This window comes from Tiliqua scincoides, chromosome 7, assembly GCF_035046505.1.
Source record: "Tiliqua scincoides isolate rTilSci1 chromosome 7, rTilSci1.hap2, whole genome shotgun sequence".
NCBI classification, from domain to species: Eukaryota; Metazoa; Chordata; class Lepidosauria; order Squamata; family Scincidae; genus Tiliqua; species Tiliqua scincoides.
This window is the reverse complement of record NC_089827.1, coordinates 76,760,879-76,774,189: the sequence shown is the minus strand read 5'-3', so window position 1 is coordinate 76,774,189 and position 13,311 is coordinate 76,760,879. Positions and strand designations below refer to the sequence as shown.

Sequence of the window (13,311 nt, the reverse complement as noted above, 5' to 3'; positions counted from 1 at the left end):
CCCTGGTTGTAGTGTTCTGTGAGAGGGAAAAGAGTGTCTCTCTATCCACTATATTCATCCCCTATACAATTTGTTTGTTTCAATCATGTACCCCCTCAGGCGCCTCTTTTCTCGACTGAAAAGCCCCAAACGCTATAGACTTTTCTTATAAAGAAGGTGCCCCAGTCCAGCAATCATTTTGGTTGCTCTCTTCTGCACCTTTTCCATTTCCAAAAAGACTAATTAACCAAAGACTAATTAAAATTTTAAGAAGTCTCCACCCCTTTCCAAACTGTTAGCAAACTAGGAACTGTGCTTATTTCCACCAGAAAGGCATTCCAGACCCTCACCACAACAAAAAAAGATTCCATTGTGATTAGTTACTAACTGTTTCTCATTGGAAGACTGAACCAACAATAGAACCTCCCCAGATGTCCTCACAGGATGGACAAGTTCAAGCAGCAGGATTATTATCAAGATCCTAAATCATTACTGCTAGCACTTTGATTTGTGCTGAAAAATGTACAGGTAACCAGTGCACACGATATAACAGTTGTGTGACAGTCTTCATTCTTGACTTCCTTCAGAAACCTAACACCTGCATTCTGTATCAGTTGCATTTTCCAATTAGTTTTCATAAGCCAGCCTTATGTAATAGAGTGTGTTGTAGTAATCCATTTTTGATGTCACCAAAGTTTGCATAGCCATACCCTATACTGATTGTTACAAGAAAAGACACAATTGGTACACCAGCTAACGGCAGTCCAGGCATGGCCAACTGCTGGGCATCCAGATGTAAGTTCAGACCATGAGCTCCCCACACTGCGGACTTGGTCTTTTAGAGCAGTAGTTCCTGAACTTTTTCAGGCCATTGCTTCCACAGTTCCATAAAATCATTCCCAGTTTTCCCGACCCTATCCTATGAAAAGCATCATTCAGAATAAGAATTTGTATGACCCACTAAGTAAATAATAACAAAAAATTCAAAACATTAACAGTTAATTGCTCATTTATGCAAAATCCAGTTAAAACTTTTAAATTTATTCAACAAAATTAATGGACTTGATTCAACACCAACTTTTCAGTCTGATAGTAATTTAGCAAGAATCACATTTAGTAAATTACATTTAGTAATGGCTTCACTGTTCAGTAAATTCTTAATGCATTGGATGGGCCTGATGAAGTGATACCAACATGCAATTGTCTGGTTTAAAGTCACTTAGCAGGACTCTTAAATAATCACTTTTAGTAATCTAAAAGTCAATTTTAGTCAATTTCTTTGCTCCAAGACATTTAATGACCTCTCTTGAACCACATTCCATCAAATATAATACTCCAGATGCAAAACTGAGCTTCTTAATCAATATCCATAGTGCAAGCTAGTGAGAGGAAATTTATTTTTGTAGTCAAAATTTTTGGTGCAATTACTTAAGTTTTGGCTTCTGTTCAGTGTCATTTTGTAGCTCAATTAGTTCTTCCTTCACTATCGCAGCTTCCTTAGTATCTGAACATTGATTTATCATCCCATCTCTTGAAAGGACCCTCAAATCACTCAGCATATCTTCATGCAGCATATCCAAATGGTCACAGAAAACTTGCAGACTATTGTCTTGTATCCCATCTTTCTCTTCTACCTCAAACAGCCTTGGAAATTGGCATAGCTTGAAAAGGCCTATATTGCATGTGAATAGAAGTAACTTTGAAATGAATGCAGGGACTACAGATTTGGCCTTACTAAGATTGAGCACATTTCCTTCAAGTGCAAATTGATTTCCTTCAACTTCATAAATAGTTCTGATAAATAAGCAACCTCATATCACAGTAGAGTACAGTATTTGTGTCTTCAAAATACTTTATAACAGTGTGATAAAGAACATACTCGTAAAAGCATATAATACAGTTACCTTTTGATAGTCAGTGAACTTCAGCAAGAAGAAAACATTCAAAATTGTCATCATTCTCAGCACAGTGATCAAAGAATAGTTAATCACTGAAAATGTAGGTTTCAATTTTAATCACTTCAATAATGACATAAGAACATAAGAAGAGTCCTGCTGGATCAGGCCAGAGGCCCATCTAGACCAGCTTCCTGTATCTCACAGTGGCCCACCAAATGTTTCAGGGAGCACACAAGACGACAAGACACAATCTGCGCCCTGGCGCCCTCCCCCATCTGGTACTCTAAGGTAGACTCCCTCTAAAACCAGGAGCTTGCACTGTGTATTATAACTTGTGCCGGTGATCATGGAATTTTTTTGCAACCAGATATTGGTGATGAATGACACAGTGAATAGAAAAAGGCATTTGATACTGCTTTTTTAAGTAAGCAGCACACCCCCAGTAGCAACCAGTCATTGATGGTGCACCATTGGTTTTGCAAGCATGTTTGTAGGCAGAATTTCCTTGTCTCTGAAGAACTGCTCAAAAACATGAAATATTGACTTAGCTTTTGTATTTGTTCTTAGTAACCTTGCAAATAATTCTTGAGCCAAAATTTCATCTTTTATAAAGCATGCATAAGCGAGAAGCAAAGATGCATTGCATGAGAAAGTATATTCATCTGGCTATATTGCAAATTTTGTTAGTATGCTGCTCAGTGTATCTTCCACATTTTTGGCCATTTCATGTATGCGTCTTTGTGCTGAATTGTTGCTAAGAGAAATCATCTTAATTTTCTTGTGTGGTGACTTGTACAAAACAGTGCTTAGAACCTCATTAACTGCTGTTAGGATGAGTTCTTCACCGGTGACTCTACATTTAGCAGTGAACCATGGAAAGTTATATAATGCATGCAAACAATCAGTGTTTTGTCATGAAGCATTGTAAAATATGCTTGACAGTGTTGGCCACTACTGAAATAAGTCATGAAGTGATGGAAAAAAAGTTAGATTCTTGTCTTGTTGGGATGTGCCTTCTTCATTGCCTCATTAGAAAAGACAATTTCACACGTTAGGTGAATTGGCAGTTGCTAGTTTGTTGGTGCTGATATAAATCCATACGTCAGGTATTCCAGACTATATTGCCTACATTTCTTCTTTGATTTCTTTGCTTATGATATTTCTCTTCCATAACAAAAAGACAGACATATGACAGTTTCTCACATGACTGTGACAACAGTCCCTCAAAGTGTGGTGTGCTGATTTGACTAGAACCCAAGTGGTGTATTTACCAAGGTTGGGGGTGGAGTTGTGGAGTTGGAAGCAATTTGGGGTGGATTTAATAAAAATATATCAACTTCAATTACAACCTCAATATCTTAAGAAAATTGTATTTTAACATTTTCACTAGTGAATTCTATTTTAACACTTTGGTCTGATATGGTAGGATATGGTATCATATAGTATTGGAGTGATGTTTTGTAACTTTGGGTCTTGTACCTTAAAAATATAAAGCAAATGAATATCAAATCAAATAAACCTTTATTGGCATAGTAACAAAGTACTCCCTCCAGGATGGTGTTAGTCATAGAAACAGACAGTTTGCTGAGGCCTGATCCAGAACTTCTGGTCCACTAACAAAAGTAATTTTGCAACTGGCTCAGTGACTTCTGGGGCACCATCTCTAAGGAGAAAAAGCAGAAATGGAAAAGGTGCAAAAGAGAGCGACTAAGATGATTACTCTGCTGGGGCACCTTCCTTATGAGGAAAGGCTATGGTGTTTGGGCCTCTTCGGCCTAGAAATGAGGAGCCTGAGGAGGGACATGATTGAGACATACAAAATTATGCACGGGAAGGACAGAGTGGATAGGGAGATGCTCTTTACACTCTCACATAACACCAGAACCAGGGGACATCCACTAAAATTGAGTGTTGGGAGAGTTAGAACAGACAAGAGAAAATATTTCTTTACTCAGCGTGTGGTCGGTCTGTGGAACTCCTTGCCACAGGATGTGGTGATGGCGTCTGGCCTGGACGCCTTTAAAAGGGGATTGGACACGTTTCTGGAGGAAAAATCCATTATGGGTTACAAGCCATGATGTGTATGTGCAACCTCCTGATTTTAGAAATGGGCTATGTCAAAATGCCAGATGCAAGGGAGGGCACCAGGATGCAGGTCTCTTGTTATCTCGTGTGCTCCCTGGGGCATTTGGTGGGCTGCTGTGAGATACAGGAAGCTGGACTAGATGGGCCTATGGCCTGATCCAGTGGGGCTTTTATGTTCTTAAGGAGAAAAAGCAGTTTCTCTGTGTCCGAGAGCCTTAGTTGCTCTCTAGAGCTGAATTCAATTATCCAGTGGCCTGAGAATCTGCATGGATTACACAAAAAAGCAGATATGGGCGACAGTCTCTGCAGTGCCCAAGTTGCAAGTGCACCCCCAGTCAGAGAATGGAATCTTGCAATATCTTCCCAAAGAGATTTTGGAAGGGAGTGACATTAAAAGCGGTGTGCCCCAAGGATCTGTCCTGGGACCGGTGCTTTTCAACCTCTTCATAAATGACCTGGAGACAGGGTTGAGCAGTGAAGTGGCTAAGTTTGCAGATGACACCAAACTTTTCCGAGTGGTAAAGACCAGAAGTGATTGTGAGGAGCTCCAGAAGGATCTCTCCAGACTGGCAGAATGGGCAGCAAAATGGCAGATGCGCTTCAATGTCAGTAAGTGTAAAGTCATGCACATTGGGGCAAAAAATCAAAACTTCACATACAGGCTGATGGGTTCTGAGCTGTCTGTGACAGATCAGGAGAGAGATCTTGGGGTGGTGGTGGACAGGTCGATGAAAGTGTCGACCCAATGTGCGGTGGCAGTGAAGAAGGCCAATTCTATGCTTGGGATCATTAGGAAGGGTATTGAGAACAAAACGGTTAGTATTATAATGCCGTTGTACAAATCTATGGTAAGGCCACACCTGGAGTATTGTGTCCAGTTCTGGTCGCCACATCTCAAAAAAGACATAGTGGAAATGGAAAAGGTGCAAAAGAGAGCGACTAAGATGATTACGGGGCTGGGGCACCTTCCTTATGAGGAAAGGCTACGGCGTTTGGGCCTCTTCAGCCTAGAAAAGAGACGCTTGAGGGGGGACATGATTGAGACATAGAAAATTATGCAGGGGATGGACAGAGTGGATAGGGAGATGCTCTTTACACTCTCACATAATACCAGAACCAGGGGACATCCACTAAAATTGAGTGTTGGGCGGGTTAGGACAGACAAAAGAAAATATTTCTTTACTCAGTGCGTGGTCGGTCTTTGGAACTCCTTGCCACAGGATGTGGTGCTGGCATCTAGCCTAGACGCCTTTAAAAGGGGATTGGACGAGTTTCTGGAGGAAAAATCCATTATGGGGTACAAGCCATGATGTGTATGCGCAACCTCCTGATTTTAGGAATGGGTTAAGTCAGAATGCCAGATGTAGGGGAGAGCACCAGGATGAGGTCTCTTGTTATCTGGTGTGCTCCCTGGGGCATTTGGTGGGCCGCTGTGAGATACAGGAAGCTGGACTAGATGGGCCTATGGCCTGATCCAGTGGGGCTGTTCTTATGTTCTTATGTTCTTATGATCAGAGTTTTCCTTCTCTCAGATGAGCTTCTCTCTTCGCAATTAGTGACCCAAACCGACTAAGAATATTCTCCTAGTGTATATCTTGTGAATGCTAGGTATTTTGCTAAAACGGTAACTGGCCCTCTGCAATAACGGAATTATAGCACAATATTATGCACGTTGATTCAGAAGTAAGTCCCACTGTGTTTAATGAGAATAACTCCCAGGAAAATGTGTATGGGATTGCAGCCTTAGAGTTTACCATATTAATTGGTTTACTCTTATTAATACATTTGTCGTTTTATTTAGGAATCTGAATTTGACATTTTAAAATTCAAAAACTCCACAAACCTGTTATTTACTAAAAATTCCAATAGTTTTCACATGATTTCAACACTATTTCAGCACTAAGCAGAAACTTTGAGTACTATCTACACCCAAGATGCAATAATTGCACCACTCCAGTGCCTCTCATCAGCCTTTTGCCTCTTAGCACTCTCTTAGGTAATCACACCAACCCCTAAGGGGTGGCACTGCCCCCTTTGGGAATCATTGCTAGGAGGAAACATTGCCCATCCAAAACAAGATGATAGTCCAATTTCTGAATCACAGATTTCTGAGTCAATAGCACTTTTGTCATGTTCATATTCAGTATTATTTATTTATTTATTTATTTAAAGAATTTATACTCTGCCATTCCCTTGCCAAAGAAAATGCCCACGGTGGCTTTTTAATTAGTTCTCATCTAATCCAACAATTCAGAATATTGTACCAAGTACCAATTCAGAATTTCTACTTTCTTATTAACTAGAGCTGAAAATGAGAGCTAGAACTGAGTGTCAGCTGCATATTTGATGACATCCAACCCCATATCCACAGATGATCTCCTCCAGTAGCTTTATACAGATATTAACAATAATGAGGAACTGAGGAATGCTAGAAGTCAATGTCCAAGATATACAGGAAATTCATAGTCCTGTTTTCTGGCATCTACTCTCCAGGAAGGACTGAAACCACCGCAAGAAAGTGCCCCCCATCCTGATCCCAAAAGGCTGTCTTTCTGCTTGCAGTGATGTTTGGTAATGTTCAGGCTAGGGAGGCAATGCACACTCAATTTTCCCCCTCGTTCCGCCTTAGGTTTTGTTTCTGAAACACATTTTCTTCCTTCCTGTTCTCTGGAAATGTTCAGTCCCTGAAACATGTTCCCCCCCCCCCAAATACATTAAAAAAAATTTTTCCCCGCACTTGGAGCTAGGAAGAGCTCAGTGACACACCCTTTGAGGCAGTTGAAAAATTACCTTTTCTGATGCTTTAGAGCAGGGGTGTCAAACATAAGGCCTGGGGGCTGGATGCCATCCACAGAAGCTTTTTATCTGGCCCTTGGGCTCTCAGCTGCTGAGCAATGCTGAAATCTCACTGCTAAAAGGTTGGCCTACATGTTAATTGGGCTCCCCCATATCTTGAAATATGATCAAGATTTGTGTTTTTTCTCTTCTGTCACTTGCAGCTAATGAATTCCTACATAAGATCAAAGTGCTTATTTCTGGTTTTGACCTGTTTAATGACATCAATTCCTGCCAAATGACATCATCACTTCCGGCCCTCAGCAGACATCATGAATGATTTTCGTCCCACTATATGAAATGAGTTTGACTTTAGAGAGCCAGTCCATTGTACAAAAAAAGTCCCTGCTTTTTTTATGGTTTAAAAAAAAATACAGAGGCAATTCTTTCTACTTTTCAAATACCTATGGAGGAAAGGCAGGGGCTGGTCAATGATTGACTCTCTTCTTTCTGCTGCTTCCAAACAATTCTCTTACTGCTGCTTCTCTCAGCCCAGGTCAAATCATTCAACACACTCAGTGCAACTGTTAGCCTCACCCCCTTTTCCAGGTCGATGAAAGTGTCGACCCAATGTGCGGTGGCAGTGAAGAAGGCCAATTCTATGCTTGGGATCATTAGGAAGGGTATTGAGAACAAAACGGTTAGTATTATAATGCCGTTGTACAAATCGATGGTAAGGCCACACCTGGAGTATTGTGTCGAGTTCTGGTCGCCGCATCTCAAAAAAGACATAGTGGAAATGGAAAAGGTGCAAAAGAGAGCAACTAAGATGATTACGGGGCTGGGGCACCTTCCTTATGAGGAAAGGCTACGGCGTTTGGGCCTCTTCAGCCTAGAAAAGAGACGCTTGAGGGGGGACATGATTGAGACATACAAAATTATGCAGGGGATGGACAGAGTGGATAGGGAGATGCTCTTTACACTCTCACATAATACCAGAACCAGGGGACATCCACTAAAATTGAGTGTTGGGCGGGTTAGGACAGACAAAAGAAAATATTTCTTTACTCAGCGTGTGGTCGGTCTGTGGAACTCCTTGCCACAGGATGTGGTGCTGGCGTCTAGCCTAGACGCCTTTAAAAGGGGATTGGATGAGTTTCTGGAGGAAAAATCCATTATGGGGTACAAGCCATGATGTGTATGCGCAACCTCCTGATTTTAGGAATGGGTTAAGTCAGAATGCCAAATGTAGGGGAGAGCACCAGGATGAGGTCTCTTGTTATCTGGTGTGCTCCCTGGGGCATTTGGTGGGCCGCTGTGAGATACAGGAAGCTGGACTAGATGGGCCTATGGCGTGATCCAGTGGGGCTGTTCTTATGTTCTTATGTTCTTCAGTGCACCACAGACTCAAATACCTGTGGAAGAAAGGCACAGGCTGATCAATATGGGCCACTGGCTGCTTCACTGTTAATTGTGTGGGTGCTGTTTAATCTGGTCATGCTGGAAAAGAAAGGAGCAGCATGGAAAGTCAAGAAACTTTCTTACTTGCTGGGTCTAGTAAGGCTGTGCTCTCGTGACTGCACATTGCTGCTCAGAGATCCAACAAAATTGCAGGGGTGCACTCTTTCTCTGTCATTGGTCATCCTGCAAAACAGTCAAGGTTTTTTCCATCCCCATAACTGTTTGGAAACCAGATCCAAATTACTGGTTTCATCCAGGAATCCCACCACACAATCTCTTTCTGCAAGAATGGCAAATTTGAGTTTGGCTAATAATGATTATGGAATATGAAAATGCCTTGTGTCAAGTTAAATCACAGATTTATAAAAAACTTGATATTATCTACTCTGGTGTTAGTTCTCCATGGTTTTAGGCAGGAAAAAAATATTTTCTTAAGTCTTTCTACCTGAGTTTTTTTAAGTGAAGATGCCAAAGTTTGAACGTTTTGCATGAAAAGAAGATATTTCATTGATCTATGGCTGCTCCCATTATCTATGTTGACATTTGACATCATGGGGTGACAAAAGGCTTACTATTGTCATAGCCCTTGGATTTCAGTCTTTATTGACAAGTGTCATAAACAGTGCCTTCTCATATATGGCAGACAAGTCACCAGAAAGTGTGGTTGTTTAATATGCTCTGGTGGGATAGGAAGTTACTGAAGAACACATTTGAACTAGAAAATTGATTATGAAAACCGATAGTAATTACATTTTCTAAAATATAAATTTTATTGAAATGCATTACTAAAACTTCAGCTTACAAATAGCATTTTAAAAGAGGGCTTTCCTCTTTTCTGATATTAACAGGAATGCTGCTTCTAAGATGTTGCTTGTTAAAACGTGAATTATCTAAAATCATAACAAGGATGGCTTTAGAATTATTTTTTTACTTTAAAACTATTTTTTTACTTCACTGAAATGTTCTAATTGTCAACTGCAGAGGCGCCCTCTTTTTCCACAGGATTTAGAACCCATGTATTCGATTTAGCATGGGTTCCAAACCCACACTGGGCCACACCTGACCTCCCAGTTGTGACTTGAAGCTTCTTTCAGTTGTGTCCAGTATGCTTTCTGAGGCCCAGGAAGGCTCTCCGGGCCTCAGAACACCTCTCAGAGTTGTTGGAAAGACATGTAAAGTTTTCCTGAAAAGTGGAAGTGCCTTTCTGATACCTCTGGAGGCATCTCCGGACATGAACTGAAGACATTTCCAGTCATGTTTGGAGATCTTATTAGACCCCACCCATGCATACCATTATCAAATGATACCAAACTCTAACTATAATTGATTAAATAATTATTTTATCAAACAAGACTACAGTACTTTAACTGGGTATTCCAGTTCTAGTATTTAGATTACAGTGGATACTAAGATTTCTTTTTTAAAGTGCTCATCAATCATCCATTTATGTTGTATTTGTTAAAACAGTGAGAGTGATAGGGTGGAGTTTTTCTGTACATATTACCATAAGTAAGAGCTAGAGATTGACCAGATTTAAATGGGGGGGGGGGGGAATCTTCTGACCAGCAAGTGTGGTTGAAATTTTCTGGATGACACCTTTAAACCACACTTTCATGAGACCCTAATTGCATCTGAAAGCCACTTCCAGTCAGTACAGGGCAATACTGATTTGAATGGGTGAATGGGATGAGTATAAACCCACTCTTATACAGGGATGCCCCCATATCTGTGAAGGTTTTGTTCTGGAACCCTTTGTGGTTACCTGAAACTGTGGATATGGGCAAATACCTGCCCACCAACCTTCGATCCTCTTGCATCTGAAAAGCCCTAAAACTCCAAACATTTGAATTCCGGTTCCTCGGAGAATTGTAACTTCTGTTTTCTGAAGCCTGTCAATGCCTTATAAGGCATTAAAAATGTCACTTCTGATTTCTCCATGAAACCAGAAGTCACATTATTTGAGCTATATAGCTCAGTAGAGGCCAGGGACTGTCGTCCTCATGCTCTGCTGAGCAAAGACTCCGCTCTGGAGGTGAGGGGAGCAAAACTCTCCAGAAGGGGCATGCATGGGGGTGCATGCGCTGAGGGGGGTTAGACGATCAGAGGATAATTGAATCCACAAGTACAGGATACACAGATATGCTCCCCCTCTAGTTTGTGATCTCTATGATTAACTTGTTTGGATTTTCAGCAATACAAATTGCTTATATGATTTCCAATCAAATTGTTTCTGGTCAATTAATGCCAATTTTTTTCCCTGATTGCAGCACCATATGAAGGTGGAGTGTGGAAAGTTAGAGTGGACCTTCCTGACAAGTACCCCTTCAAATCCCCATCTATAGGTAACCTCTCAAAACCTGTAATCAAATTTGTTCATTTATCTCCCAGAAGAATTTTGTATTTCTAAACTTATATTTTGCAGTGGTAAGAATGGTGTACCTTAGTGTTTGCCAAATTGTAGGTCAGGATCCATCACTGGGTCATGAGTCAACTTCTGGTGGGTTGCAGAAAGATTTGGAAACATTAAAAAAAACAACTCTGCAAGAATCCTGGTTTACAGAAGAAAATGGTTAGCTGGAATGCTAATCTATGGTTTAAAGTACATATCTTCAAATAAAAATATCACATTTTTTATTTTTCTCTAGTAATTTACTTGCTGTAGATCATGTCTGAACCCAGTTTCCGCCTCTTGTCTGGCTTGGAAGTCCATAACCATCTTACTGTCCTGTTCAGCCTTCTGGGAACCCTGACATGACTATAAAGTTGGGGGGGGAGTCCTTGAACTTCATTTCTAGGGAATGTCTGCACATGCCTACTATATGTAAGGTCTCTAGCAGTCTTAGGAGCACAACAACAACAACAACAACAACAACAACAACAATAATAATAATAATAATAATAATAATAATAAATTCTTTATAAAATAAAAATGGGATACCATATTTCTGATCAACCTGAAAAATCTGTTGATTTCGCTGTACATGGATGATTTAAAATTATATGCAAAATGTCCCATTGAACTGAAATCACTGCTGAATACAGTGCAAATATTTAGCAGTGAAATTTGGATTGGACAAATGTGCAGTTTTATCAATGCAGCGTGGAATAATACAGAGCCTAGATCAGGGGTGTCAAACATAAGACCTGGAAGCCGGATGCAGCCCAACGAAGCTTTTTATCCAGCCCTCAGGCTGTCTGCTTCTGAGCAGTGCTGAGGTGTCACTGCTGAAAGGGCAGTCTGTATGATAACTGGGCTGTCACGTATCTTGAAATATAGTTAAGATTTTTGTATTTTCTCTTCTGTCATTTGCAGTGAATAAGTTCCTAAGTCAAAAAAAGTGTTTATTTCTGGTTATCATGACATCACTTCCTGCCTAATGACATCACTTCTGGCCCTCAGCAGGTGTCATGAATGCTATTCAGCCCACTGTATGAAATGAATTTGACACCCCCGGCCTTGATGGAATATATCTGGGAAATGGATGAATTTTGAAATAATTGTCAAATAATAAAAATTATAAGTATTTTGGAATCCTGAAGCAGAACATCCTGAATGCAAAAGTGAATGATCTGACGTGGCAAGAATACAACAAAAGAGTGCAAAAAATCTGAAAGTCAAAGTTAAATGGAGGAAATAACATCCAAGCCATAAATACATGGGCCATCCCAGTAATTAGATACCTGGCCGGAATAATTGTCTGGACTCAAAGTGAATTAGAAAAGTTGGATAGTAAAACGAAAATTAATGAACATGCATTGTGTATTGCATCCAAAAAGTGATGTAGACAGGTTATATCTACCATGTAAAATTGGAGGTCATGGACTTCTTCAAGTACAACAGGTAGTGGAAGAAGAAAAGAGAGGTCTGACTGATTATGTAAACAAAAGCACTATTGAAGGCTGTAAAAATGGAGAACATTTTAAAAACTACAAAAACAAAGGCTGAATATAAAAAGCAACATTTTGAAAGGAGGTTGAGTTGTTGGAAAAATAAGCCATTGTGTGGACAACACCTGAAAAACACTGAAGGAAAAAGTGATAACAACTTGACTTGGGAATGACTGAAACTGGGTACCATCAAGAAAGAAACTGAAGGTCTGATTTTCGCCACACAAGAACAGGCACTGCAAACAAATACTATGAAGGTTAAAATCCTAAAAATAGGTGGAAACCCTAAGTGCAGACTTTGCCAGGAAAAAGACTGTGTCTGTGGTATGTGAGTGCCATAGGATCACACAGACGGATTACAAAGTCAGACACGATAGAGTTGCAAAAATAATCAGTTGGTCATTATGTAAAAAGTACAATCTGCCAGAATTGAAAAATGTTTGGGAAAATCAGGTTGAAAAGATGTTGGAGAACAAACAAGTCAAGATCCTGTGAAATTTTAAAATTCAATTGGACCAACACCTCGAACATAATACACTAGATATAACAATAATAGAAAACCAGAATGTCTCGCTGATTGATATTGCAGTTCCTGGAGATGCCAGAGTCAATGAAAACGAGCTAGAAAAAAAATGGCCACTGAAATTATGAAACTATGGACAAAACATGCCAAAGTGGTCCCCATTGTCATCGGGGCACTTGGAACAATCTCAAAACTTTTTGTGAACTACCAGTTTACAACAGTGATTCATGAAATTTGATGATGATGATGATGATGATGATGATAATTTGCACAACTGAATGCCCTGGCAATAACACCAGTTAAATTACAGAAGATTGCCATAATTGGTACAGCGTTCATCCTTCATCGGTACCTCATTTACACCTAGATGTCAGGCAGAATTCCGTGTGGATGAGGATTTACCATCTGATAAATGTTGTGTTTTTTGGGTGTATACGATCATTATCAAAATGTCATTTTGATAATAATAATAATAATAATAATAATAATAATAACAATAATAATAACAATAATAATAAGATTGAAAAGCAAAAGCAACTGAATGAAAAGATTATGGAACATGCGCTGTTAATTAAAGAAAGGTGCACTTGCCAGTACTGAAAATTGTGCCAAAAAGAGATTTTGATAGCTATAGTAAGGGATGTCAACAAAGCACTTACAATGATTCAAACAACTTCCATCCAAGAGACCTATCAGCTCATG

General features: G+C 40.0%; 1 protein-coding gene across 1 annotated transcript in view; it reads left to right on the top strand.

The window, feature by feature from the left end:
* The window catches only part of UBE2H (ubiquitin conjugating enzyme E2 H), a 119,144-nt gene that overhangs the window by 31,046 nt on the left and 74,787 nt on the right, over positions 1-13,311 (top strand). Inside the window, exon 3 of the mRNA XM_066633776.1 lies at positions 10,466-10,540. Coding sequence (XP_066489873.1) covers positions 10,466-10,540 — 75 coding nt within the window. The remainder of the gene's footprint in view (positions 1-10,465; positions 10,541-13,311) is intronic.